This window comes from Podarcis filfolensis (assembly GCF_964270895.1).
Source record: "Podarcis filfolensis genome assembly, chromosome: 9".
NCBI lineage: Eukaryota > Metazoa > Chordata > Lepidosauria > Squamata > Lacertidae > Podarcis > Podarcis filfolensis.
In genome coordinates this window covers 65,348,352-65,371,565 of record NC_139610.1, presented here as the reverse complement: position 1 = coordinate 65,371,565, position 23,214 = coordinate 65,348,352, and the positions used below count along the sequence as shown (strand labels likewise).

The 23,214-nt window shown below is 46.4% G+C and overlaps 1 protein-coding gene across 1 annotated transcript in view; it reads left to right on the top strand.

The window, feature by feature from the left end:
* Window positions 1–221: 221 nt before the first annotated feature.
* Window positions 222–23,214, top strand: part of BMP3 (bone morphogenetic protein 3) — a 36,033-nt gene continuing 13,040 nt past the window's right edge. The window contains 4 exon segments of the mRNA XM_083571503.1: window positions 222–888; window positions 891–924; window positions 926–1,098; window positions 20,355–21,265. Coding sequence (XP_083427629.1) covers window positions 783–888; window positions 891–924; window positions 926–1,098; window positions 20,355–21,265 — 1,224 coding nt within the window. The 5' untranslated portion in view covers window positions 222–782.

The following is a 23,214-nucleotide window of genomic DNA, read 5'->3' as shown; positions in this document are numbered from 1 at the left end:
AAGTGGCCGCGCAAGCGGAATACTCTGCAGGCGTGCCATTATAAAAACGATCCCCCTTCACGTTCCCAGCCTTCTTTTCTCGGGGGTTCTTCCCCCGCCCCTCCCTGTAAGGAAGGAGCCAGGTGGGTCGAGAAGAGAGAAGCCGCCCCTTCCCCCGCTCCTCCTCTTCCTCCCCACCCCTCCGATTCTTGTCTCCTGCTGCTGCTGCCGCCTGCGGCAAGGGACACCATCCAGGGGAGCGCTCGACTTGGCAGCCACAGGCGTGTGTGCGTGTGTGTTTCTTTTGGGTGGTGTAATTCCTCCTCCGCCACCCCTCGACTTTCTCGCGCGCAGCCGGCTTGGCTCAAAGGAGAGAAAGGCGGCGCGATTGGCTGCTGATTACCCAGCGCTGGGACTTCTGCACACACGCCGGAGACAAAACTCAGCCCAGGGCTTCGCCTGCCCCACTCGAGGCAGCGGGGAAGGAACCTGCGGGAGCTGCGGAGGCGCGCGCAACGGACGGACGGACTTGCCTACTTGCCTGCCTGCTTGACTCCCCTCGCGCCACAAGCACCTCAGGCAGCGCGCGCGCGCAAAGCGAGAGAAGCCTCGCCACCCAAGCCCACCCGTCCCCCTTCTCCTCCTCCTCCTTTTCCGCCTAGTGTTTTGTAAGCACCCACCTGCTGCCCCGCTTCTCCCTTCGCCCGCTTGGACGAAGCGCGACTCCCTTCGCGCGCCGCCGCCGCCGCCTTCCCCCTCAGTCTTGTGGAAAAGAGTCCCTTCGGCTCGGGAAGGCGAGCGCAATGGCGGGCGCTCCCCGCGCGCTGCTGCTGCTTTGCCTTTGCCTCAGCTGGAGCCTGCTCGTGGCCCCCGGGGAGCCGGCGCTGGAGCGCACGGGCGGGCTGCGGAAAAGAAGCCGGGCGGCGGCGGCGGCGTTGGCTGCAGGTGACCAGCCCGCCCCGCTCGTCGTCTCCCCAGAGGACAAGGTCTCGGAACACATGCTCCGGCTCTACGACCGGTACAGCGGCGGTCGGCCCGAGGAGTCGGCGCCCGGCGCGCCGCAGCTGCTCCACCTCCGCGAGGGCAACACGGTGCGCAGCTTCCGAGCGCTGCCAGCAGGTGAGCCGAGGCGCCCGCGCGCGCCAGCAGGCAGCCCACAGCCGAACCCGCCCCGGGTTGCTCGGGTGGGGAATGTGTGCGGTGTGTGCCGTGAGGTGTTTGGTTTGATGTTTGCGCGCGAGGGAGATTGGGCACGCCGGGCAGCGCCGCGCGATGCGCTCGCGCGCGCCCGCGGAATGACAGGTCCCCGCGCCAATCCCTTCGCCCGGGGCGTCGCGCGCAAAGTGCCGTTGGGTGGGCGTAGCGCGCTCCGGGTCGCCGCGGGCACGCGGTGCCCCCCGAGGGGGCGGCTTGGCGGACGCCAGGTGAGGAAAGAGAACTTACCTGGGCAGCTTTGCCCGTCGCCGGCTAGCGCGACACAGGCGCCCTCAGCACAGGCGTCCTCGTGGCGCCCTGACAGGACGCGCGTCGAGCTTGGCTTACGCGGGGGAGTTCTTACCTAGCGTTACCCAGCGCCGGGTTCAAATCAGGCGTGTGGGTTCTGGGACACATGTATACAGCGCGCTAAGGGCGCTTCCCTCCTCTTTAAGGGCCGTTTTATGTTAAAAACAACATTCCCAAGGAGTGGGAAAATTTACCATCTCTCTTCTCCGTGTGGTTGCGGTGAGCTGGTGCTCTTTCAGCCAGGTGGGTGTCCTGCGCATGTTGCCCGAGAAATCGGATATATTAAAAGCAGGAATCTGCAATAAGCCGCCCCTGTGTGGGCTCCGGAGAGTCAAAACTGCGCTCCTGCAGAGAAAATGACCAAGAGCGAAAGGTGGAGGAGTTCCGTGTCAAAACAGTTTTTGTTTACACAGATCGCTTGAGGTTTCCTTTCTCTCTCCCTCCCGCTTTTGAGATTTAACCAGGGCTGTCTATCCTGCGTCTTCTTGGAGACCTCCTGGGTGACATTAGAAACAACAAGTAAACAACTCCTCCGAGTTGCTTTCGACATACTTTCCTTACCAAAAGCAAATGATGGCCATGGACTTTAATTTTAAAAGGTGGATCTTCCCCCGCTAGTGAATGCTTTATTCAACCCATTTCTCCGTGTAAAATCGGTTTGGGAGAAATGATTACTCACTAGAAGGTCCTCCGCTGCTCACAGAGCTCCCTTTTTCTAAAAAAGCGCTTTTGTAGGTTAAAGCCAAATCATACATGATAACGTCCAATGAAGGATAAAAGTTCATTGAGAGATCAGGAAGTGGGGCTCTGTCTTGCTTCTGCTCCAGTGAACTCTGTAGGGATTTGGTGAATGATTTGACAGCTGGACCGAGACCACAGACTGCACTTGTCTCAAACCACCGCAAAGAGATTTTCCAAAAGTTGCTACATGCTCAGACCTCAGAAAGTCTATTCCTGGGCACATACCTGAAATCCACAATATAAATATACCCTGAGCACCACTGACAAAATGGCATGGGTGGGTGATGGTTAAAATGACACCCCAATCCTAAACCCAATGGACACAAGCCAGGGAAAATCAGCTACACTTAAGACCCACTGAAATCTGTCTTTGACCCAAGTGTTTACCTGTACGGTTTGCAGTCTGACCATGCACTTGTTTACTTGGAAGCAAGTTCCATGGAGTTCAATGGGGCTTACTCCTTGGAAAAGATGCTTATGATTGACAGCCTAAATCACATTGATTTAAGTGGGGATTTGGTGGCCCTTCTACCTTTCTGTGTGTGGCATCCGATTATTGGGATTGACTTTAAGTGGTTTCAGAGAAATATATTTCCAGGTAAAGATGTGCAAGACTGTGGTGTCAGGTTGCAATAGATGAAATGGTTAGTCCACAATTAAGGTGGTGGTGGTGGGGTATTTGAGATAATATATGCGCCTTGGTGGGGTGGACAGATGACCTAATGACTTCATAATGTGGAAGCAAGTGCTGTTTATTTCAGTAGGTTGTGCGCCTAATCTGTTTACGATCAGAGTGCAAGTCCAAGTAGATAAGCAGCATGCAGCCCCAGTAAGGTGCCTAGCAGAAATGCCACAAGCAGAATATGATGAAGATGGCTGTATCTTACAGTTCGGCTCTAGTGTCTGGTAGCCAGGGGTATATTGCTTCTGAACATGGATGCTGCACTCTGACTAATCACCTAGCACCCCAGCATTTGTCTATACTTTTTAAAACTCTTGACCCATATCTTGCAGCAAGCTAATGCAATGCTATCATACACATTGTGTATCATAGACTTCCTTACATTTCTCCTGAGCCTCTTGTTAGTCCGTTTTAATGCACTCTGCTTTTTTGAGCAAGAAAACAAATTTATTTCCATTTTCTTTTTTCATATGGCTCAGAATTTTATAATGTCGTATGGTGCCTAATCTTTGGTTTGTTTGTTTTTCTGAACTTGTAAGCCTTCTTTGAAGATTCGGGCACTCAATGTGAGTGTGAGAGACACGGCATCAGTGGTTATTGCAATCTAATTACAGTGTCACCAAAAGGAAAAGGACCCAGAATCCTCCCTACTCTTATACCAGTATATTTTCTAACTGTTGTGCCTTCCTCTTAGTTATACATGCATTTGATGCATGCTTAGCTGAAGAAACAGATGCAGTGTATTATAGAATATGTCAGTTAATAAGCTGTTTTCGGCACACCATTAGTAAGTCAGTAAAATGTATAGCCCTGTTTGAATAACCGTGTGCTTGATGTACTTGAAGCTTGGGCAGTATTTACTGCATTGCATGTATCTAGCAGGCAAGCTACTGGAAGTTCTCTTCTTCTTCTGTATTTCAGGACTGGGATAAATTTTACACAGAGAAACAATTTCTTAGTCATTGTCTCTGCAAAGTAGGATGGCATGATTCTAAGTACAATCATGCCCGTGCCGTTTGAAGAACCTCTCAGGATTCCTAAGGGTCTGTTTAGCATTGAGGTTTTAGCCTGCTGTTACATAGTAATTAGTGATCTTCTAGTTCTGGTGTGTTCTCACATCCACAGTTAGAAATTAATTCTAAAAGCAAACCACTTAATTTCAGGGAGATCCAGTATTGAGTGGAGTGCTTCAGCCCTGTAAAGCTACAGCAGAGAATAAAACTCATCCTGAAAAGACATTCCAGAACAGGTTGAATCTCTCTAAATTTACCCAGGCTTTCCTAGGAATGTAGGATATCTGTCAGTCTCGTTAGGAGAAGCAGTGCTGAATTTGGTGCTGTGTTACATGAAACCCATCCTATGCATGTGTAATCCCTAGTAAGTGTGTTTAGGGGGACGCTGTGGTCTAAACCACAGAGCCTAGGGCTTGCCAATCAGAAGATCGGTGGTTCGAATCTCCGTGACGGGGTGAGCTCCCACTGTTCGGTCCCTGCTCCTGCCAACCTAGCAGTTCAAAAGCACATCAAAGTACAAGTAGATAAATAGGTACCGCTTCTGCGGGAAGGTAAATGGCGTTTCTGTGCGCTGCTCTGGTTCTCCAGAAGCGGCTTAGTCATGCTGGCCACATGACCCGGAAGCTGTATGCCGGCTCCCTCGGCCAATAAAGCGAGTTGAGCGCCGCAACCCCAGAGTCGTCCACGACTGGACCTAATGGTCAGGGGTCCCTTTACCTTTACTGTTTAAGTGTGTTTAGGACTGCAGCCTTAGAGTAATTCCCATAACCATTTCAATCAATAGGAGTTTTGTCATATCATTCAGTGGACTGTGGACCCATGTCCATGACCCAAGCTTGATAAACCTGTAGATGTCTCATCGGTCAACATGAGTTTTGTTTTGTTATCTTGACATTGGCTTTATGTTGTTCCAGTCAAAGTCACTACTTAGCTTTCACCAGTTTAGTCACTGCTGGAGAGCCTCACCACTGCCATTGGAACAGTATATACTTACTTTCTGAATAACAATATTTACACGTGTGCGCAAGTGTGTATTTGCCACTTTCCACAATAAAGAAAGTTTTTTTGTGCTCTTATACCCTTACATCCTCCAAATGCTGCCTGTTCCCAACATTTTAGCTTTCTCATTGCTTTGTATGAATTTCCAATACAGAGGTGTCAAATATACTCCCAGGAATTTTCTGCTTGCTTTCTTGAGCCATCTGGGTTTCTTCTACTAAATCTTAGTTCCACTTAGTTCTATTTAGCTTAATACCCACTCCTGGCCTCTAGCATGATGGCTGAAATTCACAAAACAAAGCACTGAAGAGTACTTGAGTGCCGGGGTGGGGAACCTGTGTGACTCTCCAGATGTTGGAACTCTCCAGATGTAGGAGCTGCCCATCATGCACAGCTCCTAGCATGTTAAATGGTCTGGATAGTGGGGAGTTGTAGCCCAGCAACATTCAGGGGGCTATGAGCTTTGAAGCCCTGTTTTAGCAATACCACAACTACTTAACTTCCCTGTTAGTGGGACACTCCTGTTCCCACTTTTTCAATCCAGCAAACTCCCCTTGGACCTGACTGCAGGTTTATGTTAGTCACAACTAATGCCTAACCCATTGCTTTCAAAGTAGTGGTGGTGGTGGTCATAGGCATGAGTAACTTTTGCTGGACTGTGTCTGTTGTTGTCACATTCATAGACAGGCATCGCATCTCAATCCCAGATGCAATGTGTGGATGCACGAGCCATTGGTTCCAAAGCAATATTCCATGTAAGTATACATTATGATTGCAGCCTAAATCCACAATCCATCACCCCTTTGTTCCAGAGTTACTTTAATGGAACTACTATGCTCTCGTTCACGCTCTCTCTCACTCTGTGTGTGTGTGTGTGTGTGTGAGTGAAAATTGCAGCCAAGGGCACTTACTTCAGTTGGTTTATATAGCAAGTTTGAAAGTAGTGACCTGACCATTTACCACTGGCAAGTCAGAATTGCCATCAGACAACCAGGCAGGAGCATTTTTATAAGGTGGGAGAGAGCTGGTGCTTCTTGATATGCCACAAATAACTAACCTAGGCAGGTGAGCAGGGTTTATTTTAATTATTATTATTAAAGATTTTATTGGTTTACAAAAGTATGAGCAATGTCTCTCTCTCTCTCTCTTTCCATGTAGCGTTTTTACAGATCAGTTTCATTTCTTGAGACATTAGTGTTATATTAGGAAGAAAAGGGGGAAAGAGGTGGAGGGGAAAAGGTGAGTGGGGGTGGGGTCAGGTGGCGATGTTTCTGTTTTACTTAATATATGTGTGAGGTTTTGTGTCAGCGTCGCCCTCCAGTGTTCTTGCCAGCCACCAAATTCTACTTGCCGTCTCTGCAACGTATTGCTAGAATGGGTCTATTTATCATCCAAACTAGAGATGTCACTAACTTTGTGAATGCAATTAACATGTGTTTTTTGGGTTATGTAAACAGAAGGAGCTTTGAAACTGGGAGGGGCGGAATAAGGAGGGGAAGGGGAAGTTTAGGGAGGAGAAGCTTGATTCTCTCTTTCTCTTCCTGCCATGCTCCCAATTAAATAAGACCTCTCTCAAGCAGCTATTTGCATTTCAAGGGAAACCTTCGTTGGCACCAGAGTTGTTTATTTTGCCCTTATTCATATGATATAAGCAGTTCAGCACTTTTGCCTCTGTGCTTGGAGGCAGCAATTCTTCTGAATGCCCTTTGCTGAAACCGCAGGAGGGGAGACTGGCTCCTGTGCTCAGGTCTTGATTTCAGCTTTCCTTACAGGCAACTGGTTGGCTGCTGTGAGAACAAGATGCTGGGCTTGATCCAGCAGGGCTGTCCTTATGTTCTTATGATCGGTGTGTGATTGGATGTGATGTTGCAAGGAATAATAATAATAATTTATCATTTATACCCCGCCCATCTGGCTGGGTTTCCCCAGCCACTCTGGGCGGCTTCCAACAGAACACTAAAATACAATAACCTATTAAACATTAACAGCTTCCCTAAACAGGGCTGCCTTCAGATGTCTTCTAAAAGTTTAGTAGTTATTTTTCTCTTTGACATCTGGTGGGAGGGCGTTCCACAGGGCGGGTGTCACTACCGAGAAGGCCCTCTGCCTGGTTCCCTGTAACTTGGCTTCGCGTAGCGAGGGAACCGCCAGAAGTCCCTCAGCAATGGACCTCAGTGTCCGGGCAGAACGATGGAGGTGGAGACTCTCCTTCAGGTATACTGGACCGAGGCCGTTTAGGGCTTTAAAGGTCAGCACCAACACTTTGAAGGAAGGAAGACATAAGCAGCCTGAATGTAACCTAACAACTCTTAACAGTCTTTGCATTTCACCTGCATATGGGCACCTAGCAATCTTACCTTGAGCTGAGTTCCGCATATCACTTAACGTGTGCATGGTACCTGCAGCCCAGTCCTATGCATGTCCATTCAGAAGCAAGTCCTGCAAAGCTCAGCGAGACTTTCTCATAGCATTGCACCCCTGATGTAGCCTCTTTGTGCCAATGAAGCTCTTGTATACAAATCAAAGAAAGCTGGTCACATTTGAGTAAGTCCCATTGAAGTGAATGGGATTTTGGCACGTACTCAAAAACTTAAGCCCCATTAATTTCATTGGAATCTAAGTGCACTTTCCCTGGAGAATTCCTGATGGGTTTAAGCCGCGTTAAGCATCTGTACTCAGCTGTCATTATGAGAGCCTAAATTGGGTGAGATAATTAAATATATACTTTGAAGTGTTTGGTGCATCACAGAGACATGGCCTGGTCCTAAAGGTTGTTGCATTGGCAAACAAATGCTTAGGACTCTGGTGCTGCAAAGTCTATGCAGTGCCATCCAATTGTGGCATTACAGTGCTGTTGCAGAGATTTTGTGCAGACATTTAGGATTAACGTGTAACGCGTGTTTGAAAACATCATGGCTGCCATCTGCAAAAGAGAACTGCAAAAGAACACTGTGTGTGTTTTACAGTACTTGTAAAATGCTTGTTAAAATGGTGCGTGGGTGTGTAAGAGAGACTCCTGGATTTGCATACAGTACAATCCTGAATGGAATCCAGGTCAGCCAGTATCAAGGTGAAGGTCATCATTGTGCAGAACATTTCCCCACAGAAGTGAATGGCAGCTATTTTCTTGTATGCAGGAAGGGGAAGCCTTGCAGGTGCCCCCAGAGGAGAGGCTAAACCTGCTTCCTTCTCCTGGTGGCCTCATGGACTCTTCATAGTACCTTGTCTTCACCTGCATAGCTTCATCCTGGTTCTTGGTCGCAGCACAGTGTGACAGCATTGGGAACCGGCTCTTATATATTTGGATGGTACCATTAATATTGAGCTAGTACAGTCATACCTCGGGTTACAGCCACTTCAGGTTGCGTTTTTTCGGGTTGCGGACTGCTGAAACCTGGAAGTACAGGAACGGGTTACTTCCGGGTTACGGCGGTCGCGCATGCGCAGAAGCACCGAATCACAACCCGCGCATGCGCAGACGCGTAGACGTGGGTTGCGAACGCTGCGGGTTGCGAACGTGCATCCCGCACGGATCACGTTGGCAACCCGAGCGTCCACTGTACTTTCACATCACAAGCTCCCATTGCCATAGGCAGGCCGTGTTCAAATGATCATCCATGGGCAATTGTTTTGTGAGACTGTGGATAATTGCCCCTCCCTTGCTTCTACACCCTTCCCATCCCATTCTGGCTTCAGCACAAAGATCATGGCTTGCTTTGATTTAGAATTCCTCTTTGCACCCAACCTGGGGAACTCCGCTTTAATGCCAGTTAACAAACCAAGGCTCTGAAGAGAATTCCATATTTTAAAAAAGTCCTCTTGGAACAAAATGGTCCAGAGCTCTTGTCTTCTCGTTTGCAGTGCCACCCATCAAAAAGGGCACAGGTACAACTCAGGGGAAGTTATCTTGGCTCCTTTCAGGATACCTGATTAAAAGGTATTTATTGTTCTAAACCTAAAATGTCTTTGGAAAGGAGCCCATCTTTGCGGTCTTTTAGCTTGTATTTACTCTGTTTCTTGACTGTGGGTGGCAAAAGTCCTATAAATACACAGTTCGCTCACCCTTTTCCTCCTCCCCCCTGATCCTTTTGCAGTTCAAGTGCCAAAGAAATAAATTTGAAGTGGCTATAAGTTTTTTTTGACACTTTTATAAGTATTTATGCAAAATATTTAACCAGTTAGGTGTTATCTTTCCTGTCCCTTAGGATGTGACAGCTCATTTGTATGGTTATTAATGGCAGAGAACTACATTTTCTGTGAAACCTTAGATCGTATAAAGGTGGGGAGTGCTTCTCAGTTCCCCCACTAGGTTCCATACTTGGCTGAAAATGGAGTGGAAATTGGATATTTTGTTTCCATTTGTAGGTATTTCATATTGAAATTTATCCGCAGCACACACTGGATGCTAGCTGGAATTTGCACAGAAAAAAAACGTGCCTGTCTCCATCTTCACCTTTCGGTTCGTAAGCAAAAATGCACACAAATTATTTGGTCACGCTGAGCCGTTGAAGCCAATCGAGGATTTTGGCATTGCCTTCCACGGCGTGTAGGTGGCCCCCATTTCCACTGGTCTTTGGTGGCAAGGTTGACTCATCAGTGAATTAATTTCTCAGGGAATTAATGGGTTTTTGTTCACCTCCTCCACTAAAAGGTTTGATGGGAATCCGTTCTTACCAGTTTTAACAGCTGGTTTATCCATTCTGAGGAATAAGAAGAGTATTTGCTGGATCAGGCCGAAGATGCCTCTAGTCCAGCATCCTGTTCTCACAGTGGCCAACCAGATGCCTCTATGACCAGCCATCTTAGTACAACAGCACTTTCTCCATGTGATTCCCAGGAACTGCCATTCAGAGGCACACTGCCTCTGATGCTGGAACTATTATAGAGCCATCCTAGCTCATAGCCGCTGGTAGCTGAGCCCTAAAAAAAATTTAGTCCAATCCCCTTTTAATGCTGCTCAAGTCGGCGGCCACCCCCACATCTTCTGGCAACGAATGCCATTAGTTTAATTCTTCACTGCGTCAAGCCGTAATTCCTTTTGCTCTGTCTTGGATTTTCCAACATTCAGGTTCAGTCCTAGTATTATGGCAGAGGGATAAAAACTTCTGTCTCCACACCGTGGGTAGTTTTATGGAGTGGTAAACTGATGTAGCAGAATTCTGGACTGTCCCATATCAGACTGCAAGTGTCTGTGCGTGTGTGTGTGTGTACGCACGCACGCACGCACACACACACACACCATGTTTTTCCTATACTTCAGAGTGAGTTCTTTGAATGCTCTTAATTAGTAGTGCATTTGAAGAAGGTTGCTCTGAGCCATGGGTAGCCAAACTAAGGTCCAGGGACTGGATGCGGCCCAATCGCCTTCTCAATCCGACCCATGGATGGTCCAGGAATCAGCGTGTTTTTACATGAGTAGAATGTGTGCTTTTATTTAAAATGCATCTCTGGGTTATTTGTGGGGCATAGGAATTCGTTTTTATTTATTTTTTTCAAAATATAGTCCGGCCCCCCACAGGGTCTGAGGGACAATGGACCGGCCCCCTGCTGAAAAAGTTTATTGACCCCTGATGAGCCATGTCGTGCTGATGGGAGTTGTAGTCCAAAAATGTCCGGAGGGCACTAGGTTGGCGAAGGCTGATGTAGGAAGACTTTTGTTTATAAACTGTACTTTTTATTTTTTCCACGTGATGATTTGTTCCTCCCCCTCCTCGAAACCCGCAATTCTTGTGATTCTATAGGGCAAATGCAATGTGGATACTTTTCTATGTTAGGTTCATCCTCATTAAAGATTTTGGGCCAGCTGTAGAATATGGGTTTCTCATTAGGGGAAAGGCATCTCTTTGCTGGACAGCTTATCTAACAATTAAAACAAATCAAAAAGTCATCTGGTAGGAATCTTTGCATGACTCCCCCCCCCCCCCCATTAGTCCCTTAGACTTCAGTATTGCGAGAATGTCTGAATAAGCGATTTGGAGATCACAGCCTCTAGGTGATGAATTGCGTGTCCGCCTGAATATCAGCAAAAGTCAGTCATGGTGGGGCTTGGAGGCATACCATCTTGAAAGAACTTTGGGAAGATCCCATCATAAATGAAAATATACATTGTATTAATTACGTTGTTTCGATACAATGTTCAGAAACAGCCAAGAAGGGAACTACAGTGGTACCTCAGGTTACATACACTTCAGGTTACATACGCTTCAGGTTACAGACTCCGCTAACCCAGAAATAGTGCCTCGGGTTAAGAACTTTGCTTCAGGTTGAGAACAGAAATCGTGCAGCGGCGGTGCAGCGGCAGCAGGAGGCCCCATTAGCTAAAGTGGTGCTTCAGGTTAAGAACAGTTTCAGGTTAAGAACGGACCTCCAGAACAAATTAAGTACTTAACCTGAAGTACCACTGTATTATTTATAGTTGTCTTTGGCACTGAACAACACCTCATCCCCACCCCCACCCCGCTTGAACTGACACTGGGCATAAATTCTCCACTGAGAAACCACAGCTAAAAGGACCTCCTCACATATTCCGTGTACACCTAAAAATGCAAAGTGTGTGAATGCTGCAAGCAGGTGTGTGGCAACAGACTCATCACACAGGTGTTATCAAAGAGCCAGGATTAGTTGCATATCCCTGCCGGGTGTGCAGGTGAAAGCTATTTTCTCCAAGGCTCCTGGTGGAATATAATTACTGCACTTTAAAAACCTGTTGCTGAGGATATTTCGCACTGGTTTCAGCCTTTGTCTTAGCCGTGTGTATGTAGATATATAATCTTTGTATGCGAACTGGCTTGGAGATGTTGGGTTATATCCAACTATATTCTGCTCAGACTTGACCCACTGACATAAGTAAGCAGCGCCAGATTTAGGGTGGTGCAGGCGGTTCTGCCCTGCATGGGGCACCAAGCCAATGGGGAGCAAAAGCGAGATGATCCATGATTGAGAAGAGCCATTTGGTGGCACCAAGTTTCGGCCTTGCTCAGGGCGCCATATTACCAAAGATTACCAAAGCCTGCCTCTGAAGAAAGCCATGTCCTCTAATTTCCGTGGGTCTTTTCTGTGCATGACTCAGTAATTGAATATAGACCTAAACAAAAAGAGTGGCATGGGAGGAAGGTGGACTCTGGTAAACAAAAAGAAAAGAGTTTGTCCCACGTTGCAGTTTTATCTTAATGGTGGATCTCAGGTCTAAAAATGTTTAAGGCAACTCAGGTTTAGAATGTCCTTTGTCAGTTTTGATCAGTCCAACATCACAATCTGCTTTAAAATCTTGAGAAACCATCGTCCTTTCTAGCTGGCCATCCTTAAATGTGTCGTTATCTAAGGCTTCCCCACCAAAACCAATTTATTTCAAATTGAATTTTGCAGTGTGGATAAAAATAGAAGTTCTAGCTTGAATGCCTCTCCCACCTTGTCGCTGACTGAACTTTCTACACTTGAGATTCTTCAGCGGAGTGCAAACCTGAAATAAGCTACCAACCCAAACTGTTCCCAGTGTGCTATCTCTCTCTCTCCTCAACTGAATCCCACAAGCGAATATCTGCATCAGTGGTAGGACCTTTCCTGAAATATGTGAATTCATTGGAAATAGCACATTTCTGCCCCCCTTCACTTCTTCTATGGTTATTTTTTTATATATAAAAACTTTAAACTAGACTTGCAAAATGCCAGTCCTTCAAATGGAGGACTGTCCCTTGTAAAATAGGACACAGGGCCACCTTAGAGGCAGCTACCTCATGAAAGGGCAGTAAATTGCTAGTTATTTAATTGAATTATGCAGCAAATATCATTGTTTTGTTTTATTTTACTGCCAGGAACAGGTGTTTGTGTGGGTTTCAGCCTCAAGTGCAAAAATAACTTGACCCAGCCCTAGGTACTATGTATCCTGACTCTGTGGTGGGGATGTTAGTCACCAGGCAGCAAAATGTCTTGGGGTTGCCTTGGCCAGAGTGGGGCAAGCAAGAGGAAGAGACGATTTTTTAGGAGGAGCAAAGTTCTCAGCAAAGTGTAAAGGTCCACCCTTTTTATATGAAATAGCACATTCTGACAATGTTTGCTGTGGTTATCCAAATGATAAGTCAGTAATTATAAGCTGAGACCCTACCTGCCCGCAGACTGTCTCGCCAGAGTGGTGGATGCTCTAGTTATCTCTCACTTGGACTACTGCAATGCGCTCTACGTGGGGCTACCTTTGAAGGTGACCTGGAAGCTACAACTAATCCAGAATACGGCAGCTAGACTGGTGACTGGGAGTGGCTGCCGAGACCACATAACACCGGTCTTGAAAGACCTACACTGGCTCCCAGTACTTTTCCGAGCACAATTCAAAGTGTTGGTGCTGACTTTTAAAGCCCTAAATGGCCTCGGTCCAGTATACCTGAAGGAGCATCTCCACCCCCATCATTCTGCCCGGACACTGAGGTCCAGCGCTGAGGGCCTTCTGGCAGTTTCCTCACTGCGAAAAGCCAAGTTACAGGGAACCGGGCAGAGGGCCTTCTCAGTAGTGGCACCTGCCCTGTGGAACGCCCTCCCATCAGATGTCAAGGAAATAAACAACTATCTGACTTTTAGAAGACATCTGAAGTCACCCCTGTTTAGGGAAGCTTTTAGTGTTTAATACATTATTGTATTTTAATATTCTGTTGGAAGTCGCCCAGAGTGGCTGGGGAAACCCAGCCAGATGGGCGGGGTATAAATACATTATTATTATTATTATTATTATTATTATTATTATTATTATTATTACTATTATTACTATTATTATTATTATTATTATTATTATTATTACTATTACTACTACTACTATTATTATTATTATTATTATTATTATTATTATTACTTTATTCGCTAAGTAAATTTATGTCGCACCTTTCCTCCAAAGAAGCCCAAGGTGGAATATATAGTTCTCCCCCCTACATTTTATCCTCCCAGCAACCCTGTGAGGTAGGCTACACTGAGAGATAGTGACTGGCCCAATGCTGACTTGATCCATGCTGACTTTATTTCTCCTTTGGGAGCAACGGCAGAATACACAGTGAATACACAGACAAGGGACGCGGGTGGCGCTGTGGGTTAAACCACAGAGCCTAGGACTTGCCGATCAGAAGGTTGGCGGTTCGAATCCCCGCGACGGGGTGAGCTCCCGTTGCTCAGTCCCTGCTCCTGCCAACCTAGCAGTTCGAAAGCACGTCAAAGTGCAAGTAGATAAATAGGTACCACTCCGGTGGGAAGGTAAACGGTGTTTCTGTGTGCTGCTCTGGTTCGCCAGAAGTGGCTTAGTCATGCTGGCCACATGACCCGGAAGCTGTACGCCGGCTCCCTCAGCCAATAAAGCGAGATGAGCGCTGCAACCCCAGAGTCGGCCACGACTGGACCTAATGGTCAGGGGTCCCTTTACCTTTACCTTTTACACAAACAAATGTACGAATCTGAATATGATCAATATGCCACTTTATATCATGCTAAATTTCCAGGCGCAATCCAAGCAAAGTTAAACATTTGCTTTCCATGAGGGAAAAAAAGCACCTGTTTAACTGTGTTCCATTGAAATCAATGTGGATTAAAAGTGTTTCACTTTGGCTAAGATTGCACCTTATGGGTCGGATTCTGCTAATGAGTCCCACTGGCAGAAACCTGCACAAGGATTTTCCCTTAGCACAGTGGGGCTTTCCCTCTCTCTCTCCTCATCTGTCTAATGACCCCTCCCAAATTGGCATTTTTTTGGGGGGGGGCAGGCAAGAGAACCCCTAGAATAGCACATGGGGGAATAGAGGGGGACTGTTCCCAATGTATGGACTTATTCCCTAATAGGTGTGTTTAGGACTGCAGACTTAAAAGAAGGCAGAACAGAGACCAAACAGTTCTATTAATGAACACAGTTAATTTGACTTCATCAACACTCAAAACCCCCCCAAAAACCCCAAACCCTAGATCTCTGAAAAGTCATTTCAGGTATTACACCTGTCCTTGAGCCAATTACAACCATATGGTTTCCTACTTCTTTTTTCAAGCTGTCCTTTTTCTTAGTTCAGTTTGAAACACCAGTAAAAAAAAAATAACACAGGAAATGAAGCATAGTGAACCTTATTAAGAAGCACAAAACACTATTGGGTTGGGAAGAGAAAAAGGAGGATTTCTTTCTTTCTCTTTCTTTCTTTCTCTCTTTCTTTCTTTCTTTCTTTCTTTCTTTCTTTCTTTCTTTCTTTCTTTCTTTCTTTCTTCTTTCTTCTTTCTTTCTTTCTTTCTTTCTTTCTTTCCTTCTTTCTTTCGCAGGGGGAAGAGGGCAATGAAAACAGAATTTCCTTCACCATTCTTTCAGCTGCGCTTGCTTCAACGAAGTTTGGGCACCCTGTAAATGCATAAATAAAAAATGTGTCACCCCATTTCATAAACAAATTTACTGAATATACATAAGGTACTTTTGTTATTTTTATAAAGGAGGTTTACCGGGGAAGTGAAAACAAAGCAAACGTAGAGCAGAATTGGAAGGAGTTACTAAGCAAGGCTTGAAAGGGGAAAAAACAGGGGGGGGGACATTTGCAGACTTGCGCTTTCTACTTCTCAGTTCCACCTCAGAGCGCACTACTGGCGACCGAGTTATAAAGCCACAAAAAGAGGGTTTAATAATGGAAGTGCTGGTGCATTCTTAAGTATATGGGGCCAGCATGCTGCTTTAATATCTAATTTAAAGTAGGGCTAATGATGACTATATAACTAAGCAGCCCTCATTATTGCATCCCTTTTCACCCATGGGATAGATTTGGCAATCCATAAAAATGTCAGTATATCCTCTGTAAAGGTAAACATGCCACATGCTAGTGGACTTGTTCTAGCCCCTAGAAACATGTGGTAGTGATAGCAGCAGAACCTGAGCACAGGAGCTCTCTCCCCTCCTAAAGTTTCCAGCAATTGGTATTCAGAAGCATTACTTGCCTCCAACAGTCAGGGGGCAGAGTGTGGCCATCATAGACAGTGGCCATTGATGGCCTTATTCCTGCATGAATTTGTCTAATCCTCTTTTAAAGCCATCCAAGTTGATGGCTGTCAGGGAACTGCCATCGGAACTAGCGGAGGAGGCGAGGCTCCACAGCGATGCTGGAGAGGGGCCAAGCAGGGAGAGAGGCAGGTCTCCGGCTGGGGAAGAAAATCAGCGCAACACCAGGGATAGAGGGGGGCCGATGGGGAGAGCAGAGAGGGGGCTCCAGGACTCTACGCAGGAGACCAGCGAGGAGAGCACAGGTCCTCCGCTGCCCACACCCACCCTGCGCAGAAGACTTCCGCGCAGGGAAAGTAGGCGGCGACTTGGCGTCAAAGAACTTCTATGCTGGAAGAGGTTCAAGAAACGCCCACTGACGGATTCTGCCAGCGACTGAACAGCCACGGAGTGGATGGCTGTCCAGCGAGAAATGGTTTAACCAGCCAACCTAGCCTAGAGCGGCGGCAACTTACGCACAAGCAACCCCTAAAGCCATTACAATGGCCATCTCCGCTTTCTTGTGTGTGTGTGTGTGGGGGGGGTCAATTCACTGGTGTAGCTTGGGAGGATGCCAAGGGGTACTGCCCCAAGCCCACGAACCAGAATTGGTGCTGGTTTGGGGTGAGATTGTGCCAATTTCCAGGGCAAGATCTAATGTGATTTCTGCAAGATCTTGCTGGGAATCGGTGCAATCTTGTCCCATATCAGCACCACTTCTCTGCCAGTGGTGGAGGCAGCAGGGCAGGCAAGGTTGCCCATGCAGTCACCGTCTCAGGGGCTTCTGCCATCTGAGGCAACAGCCTCACACTGCCTAATGGCTGCACCGGCTCTGTGCTTCATTGCAGCCTGAATATTAATTAAAAAGCAACAACAATAATATTGAAATGCATTTATGTTATGCCTTTGTTGGGAAGCCTTACCTTGCAAAATAATATCCAGCAAAATATTAATTAACCTCCCTTCTTAACGCCTTGGCAAAGAGGAATCAGGATTGTGCAAACATCTTCAGCTAGATGCACACTTTGGGGCATTTTTGCTTGCTCCAGACGCTGCCCAGATAGCAGGTTTGCAGAACGCAAATGAAGAGAAATGTTATTTGCAAGGGAAAACAGATATTGGCCCAGTTTTCATGAAGCCCTAAGCCAAACCATGGCTTACCGCAGATGAGCAAAACCATGCAGGCAAGGAGATTCCACCAGCTTTGGTCATTTTGCTGCCATGCTAAGTAAGCCATGGTTTGGCTCAGTGTGTCATCCAAACCCAGACTCAGGTTTTGTGGGCTGCAGGTTCCCCACCCACCACAACACACCGCATAAAGAACTCTCCAGTGATCTTAACTATGGAGGTGTAAGTTCCTGACATAGGTTATTCAGTGCCTGGAACAATAGCTCTTGGGAGAGTGTCAGTCTATACATGACGATCTGCAGAATTCAGTGGCAAAGGTTTCTTTGGACAGCACCATGTAGCAAGAAACTAAGCCCCTTTCCTGCATGCAGAAAATTAATGTATCAGGGTGAAGGCTTCAGCTATAATGCTCTTTTTCTGTGTGCTTGGAACTTCTTAATTTTTTTTAGTGGGGCATCATTCCATAATGACGTACACGGTTGAGGAGAAGCCTTGCCACCAGGCCCTGCTGCCTGCCTAAATGGAGGCAAAGTGTGAGGATGTTTCTGCTTCCCTACAGAAGTGCAAGGAGCTTTTAGGGAATAATAATAATAATAATTTATTATTTATACCCCACCCGTCTGGCTGAGTTTCCCCAGCCACTCTGGGTGGCTCCCAATCGAGTGTTAAAAACAATACAGCATTAAATATTAAAAGCTTCCCTAAACAGGGCTGCCTTCAGATGTCTTTTAAAAATAAGATAGCTGCTTATTTCCTTGACATCTGATGGGAGGGCATTCCACAGGGCGGGTGCCACTACCGAGAAGGCCCTCTGTCTGGTTCTACAGTGTCGCTAGTAAGTGGACTGGGAACCAGTCCATCAATTCCCTGTCCGCTCCTCTTTCCTCACGTGTCTTGCCCCCTCCCCCCTCTTAATTAATGCAAGCTGCTTTGGGAGACAATAATGGTCTGGAAAGCAGAATAGAGTACAGTAATAGGTAATTTACCTGTTGAATGTACCTGCTACAGTGTTTCCTAATGCTTCCTGATCACACACTCCTAAAGTCCTTCATTGCAACTGCAACTCCAGTGTCATGCATCAATATCGTTTAAATATTTTGGTTTGGAAATAATTGCACTGCCTCAGCCTGCCCCATCCTGAAGTGTTACTTTCTCAGTGCAGAGTTGGGCCAGCAGAAGCTTCCCCCTCCATGAGCAGAAGCAGACCCATTACTGCCTGTTGTGGGGCTGGATATATATTCTGTGTGCATCCCCACAAACCATATGTGAAGCATATGTGAAATTGGCAATCAGGCGTGTGGGGGTGGGGGAAGGGTACAAAGCAGCCCTTCTGCAAAAATCTGTCCACATCCATCCATCACTCCATCATCACCTTGACACGTTTGACTCATAGTTAAGCAAAATCAGCCCTGTGCCAACGCGGAGACTAATTCAGCCATGTGAAAGTGCCCAAAATGGCAGGAGGAGGAAATGGCAGCGATGGAGTAAGGAACACGCTTGCGATAAGTTATTTGCTTTTAACTTACTGCTGCAAATAAAAATCTAAAGAAATCCGATCTCCAGGATCATCCTACAGCCGTGTTGATTCTTCCAATATGGTTCTGGCCACTAAATGTACTTAGAAGTTTTGTTGCAATCCAGCAGCATAAATTTTGTTAATTAAAACAAAAAAAAAATTATGTGCTTGATTTATATCTACTGCATCTGAAGACCCAAGGCAGGCATGTGTGTGTGTGTGTGTGTCTGTGCATGCACAAAATTTCCAGTTAAAAAGAGTCAAGATCCAGTAAAGCAAAAAACATTAGTTTCCTGGCTTTAAAATCATCCCAAAACAATACCTTCCCCCCAGGAACCTGTGGCCCTCCAGATGTTGCTGGACTACAACTCCCATCATTCCTCATCATTGGCCATGTTGGCTGAAGCTGATGGGAGCTGTAGTCCAACAACAGATGGGGCAGTATCACTTTGGCTACCTTTGTCACTGCTGCTGCACCGTAGCACCTCCATCTTTTTCTATTTTTACCAGGGCCATGCTAACCAATCAAAGTGGTTGTAACTGAATGAAAAATGCAGCTCTGGGCCCTGTTTTTGAAATCAAGGGATGCTTTGAAAAGAAGAAGCAATCCCACCCCATGCCCCAGTCTTAAATGGTAACTTGGGATGCTAAATCCCATTAGATGAGACTGACAAGCAAGTGTACCTGGGTTTGCTGCTTTGGCCTGGAACTTGTCAGTTGTGTGATCGCTGCTAATGCGGGGCTGAAAGCAGAAGAGAGTTATTTTTAATCCAGTTTGCTTTCCAGTCTGTGCAGGCATTACATTAGAGCTACAAATATGGGAAATGTAAAAAAAAGCAATTTGAGCATCGCTTGTGAGAGCAGCCTTCGTCTTGTGGTTTGGCTTCTGGATTATGCTTTCTACTTGGGCCGCTGTCCATGATTTAAAAGATGATGATTAGCAAACTGCGTATCTGCTGCATGAAAAAATTATTTCCCCCACTTCTCTTCCAGAGTTATAGGCATGTGTTGCTTTCTGCCTTTTCTAAATCAAAGCTAATGTAACATCACAGCATCTGTGGTGACAGCATCCGAGAACCAGTTTGCAGGAGTTTCCCTAACAGTTGCTAGCTGAAAATGCAGGAAAACAGTGACATCTATTGATGAAGAGCAGTAAGTTTTTTAAACATCGAGAAACCTGCTTTGGGTATCTTCAGTGGAATGGCTTTAAAACTAGAATGTGACCCTCTTGTTTGAGTTTCACTTCATCATTTTCCCATAACGTGCTCTGAACAGAACTGGAGAAAACAATTCCGTCTTCTTGCCTTTTCCATCTGGTTTAAATTCTACATGGAGTTGAACAATTGCCACGGCACCAGTGATGCAAATGGCTCTTAGGTAGAGAGGACCATTTTGCTACTAATCTACACCTGAAGTATGCTAAAATCCTAAAAGGGTGAGATCACTGACCAAACTTTCTAGGGACAAGAGTCTTCACTCTGTACTATTTTGATTGTCTGTATGGGAGGGTTGGGGAGGGAGGAGGAAAAGGCAAGCTCAGGCTTGTTAGTTATTAAATTCCCACCTCTATATTTAACATTTTCCTTTTTGTTCCAAGAAAGTAGCAAAGCAAAATCTGGTGTGTCCTTCCCATCTCATCCCCATCTTATCTTATCAGCTATCTTATCTTTAAAAGACACCTGAAGGCAGCCCTGTTGAAGGAAATGAATGAATATCTGTTGCAATTAAAAATGAAATTTTGTGTTAAACTGACTTGTATGATAGTCACAGGCAGATTACCTGACCCTTTCTATCCTCACACAAATGTTTTTTTTCTTCTCCTAGGGATCCCTGGCAACAAAGAAGTTCGGGTTTTTAACCTAACCTCCCTCACCAAGTCTGAAAACATCTTGTCTGCTCTGTTGCATTACTATGTTGGGGATCTCCAGAACAGTAGCAATAACTGCCCTCATATCAAGGGCTGCTCTCGCCACGGGCACAGGAAGCCCGACATGCAGATCAGCCTCTCGCTGTTGAGTTTTCCTCCATCGGGAAACCAAACCCGGACCCTGGGGCATTACTCCATCAACGTCTCCACTGCTTTCCGGGACGTCCTTTCTTGGCAATGGAAGAACATAACTCAAGTCTTGAGCAAGGCAAAGCAAAACAATGACCTGCTCATTGGAGTCAAAATGGCCGCCGTCGGCCGGCACACCTGGAAGAACATGCATCCCAGCTACGAGCCGTACATTCTCGTTTACGCGAATGACTCTGCGATTTCAGAGCCTGAGAGCGTCGTCTCCAGCTTGCAAGGGCACTGGAGCCCGCTTCCGGCCAGCTTTCCCAAATTAGACAGCCATTTGAAACGCGGGCTGGGGGAACGGCGGCAAAAGCGCTCCGCCAGCGTCTTGCTGCCTCTGCAGAACAATGAGCTCCCGGGCGCCGAGTACCAGTACAGCGAAGACGAAGGTTGGGAGGAGAGGAAGCACTACAAAACGCTGCAGCCCCGGCTGGCAGAGAGGGCAAAGAACAAGAAGAAGCAGAGAAAGAACAACCACCAGAAAAGCCAGACGCTGCAGTTCGATGAGCAGACCCTGAAAAAGGCAAGGAGGAAGCAGTGGAACGAGCCGAGATACTGCACACGGCGCTACCTCAAAGTGGATTTTGCAGATATTGGCTGGAGCGAATGGATTATTTCCCCTAAATCTTTTGATGCTTATTATTGCTCAGGTGAATGCCAGTTCCCGATTCCAAAGGTACAGTATTTATCTCTCTCTCTATATATATATATATTTGTTTAGTCATTTAGTCATGTCCAACTCTTTGTGACCCCATGGACCAGAGCACACCAGGCACTCCTGTCTTCCACTGCCTCCCGCAGTTTGGTCAAACTCATGCTGGTAGCTTTGAGAACACAGTCCAACCATCTCGTCCTCTGTCGTCCCCTTCTCCTTGTGCCCTCCATCTTTCCCAACATCAGGGTCTTTTCCAGGGAGTCTTCTCTTCTCATGAGGTGGCCAAAGTATTGGAGCCTCAGCTTCACGATCTGTCCTTCCAGTGAGCAGTCAGGGCTGAATCTCATTCTCTCTCTCTATATATATTTTAAATCTTGCTTTATCTCTACACAGTGCGGAAAAACGCAGCTCTATCCTTTTAACAAACTGCACGTGGCTTTCTTAAAAGTGTCAATAAAATCCAGCTTGATTGTTATTAAACCATAGTATGCAGTAAGTGGGCTTTCTCTCTCTCTCCCTCTCCCTCTCCCTCTCTCTCTCTCTCTTCCTAATGGCTAAGTAAGAATCCAGAACTGATTTACACAAAGATATAAAAATAAAGTTACAGGGGAGAATTACAGCAGGCTTTTTTTACAGAATTCAAATATGCTATAAATTGCTTATTGGGTAATAATAATGTGCGAACTCGTGACTGCCTGGTTAATCATCCCTAATATCCCCTGCATGCCCATTTCTAAAAAAAATAATAAAATACAACCGTGTTTAGTGCTTTATAAAAGTTGCAGCCCATTTCTAAAAATCGGTGTGCTGGAAAATAAGTGCTTCGGTTGGGGAACAGAATGCCTTAAGCCACGAGGTTCCACTAGGGTGGAGAAAAAAATCACGCCATTGGCATGGGGTGTTTCAGCTACCACCTGGATTCCATGAGTGGATGCCATGGTGCAGGTACCTGTGGGAAACTCACACCGAGGACCTGAGCACAGATACACGCTTCCCTCCTGTGGTTTCCAGGAACTGGTATTCAGAACCATTATAGTCTATTGATAGCCACCTCCTCCTCCATGAATTTGCCTGTTCATCTTTTAAAGCCACCCAAGTTGTTGGCCATCACTTCTCCTGTGGAACTATTGTTGTTGTTGTTAACATTTATATACTGCCCTTCATCAAAAGATCTCAGTGTGGTTCACAAGATAAAAGCACAAATAAATTATTATTGTTAATTAGATTTACCCGTATTTTTCGCTCTATAACACGCACCCGACCATAACATGCACATAGTTTTTAGAGGAGGAAAACAAGAAAAAAAATATTCCAAACGAAACAGTGGATGTATGATTTTTGTGGTTCATGCTGTGGCCACAGACATGTGATCTGACGGTGAGTTTGGGGTAGCCCAATGCAAAAATCCTGAGGATCCATGTGGATCCATGCTTTGTAACCACGTTTTTGCACCACTGCGGCCCCAGGCAACAGTGGGTGTGTGATTTTTTTGGTGCAAGCTGTAGCCATGGACATGCTATGTGATCTGATGGTGAATTTGGGGTGACCCAGTGCAAAAATCCTGAGGATCCATGTGGATCCGTGCTTTGTAACCATGTTTTAAGTGGGGAGGGAAGGAAAAGCACTCAAGGGACAAGGAACACGTGTGGGGTGGGTGGAGAAGGATGCTGTTAATAATGCAGAAGAGGGGTATAAGAGGAAAAGGCTCCTCTCCTCTCCCGCTTTGCTCCTTTAAAGCAAGCAGGCTCTCTGTCCCTCTCTCCTCCCCACTCAGTGGCTCTTCTCCAGCTTTCCTGTTTCAAAGCAAGCCACGGAGGAGGGAAGGAAGGGGAACCATGGATCCTCTGCTCACGACTGCAGCAGATCCCCCCGCCATCCGTAGGCATTCGCTCCATAACACGCACAGACATTTCCCCTTACTTTCTAGGAGGAAAAAAGTGAGTGTTATGGTGCAAAAAATATGGTATATA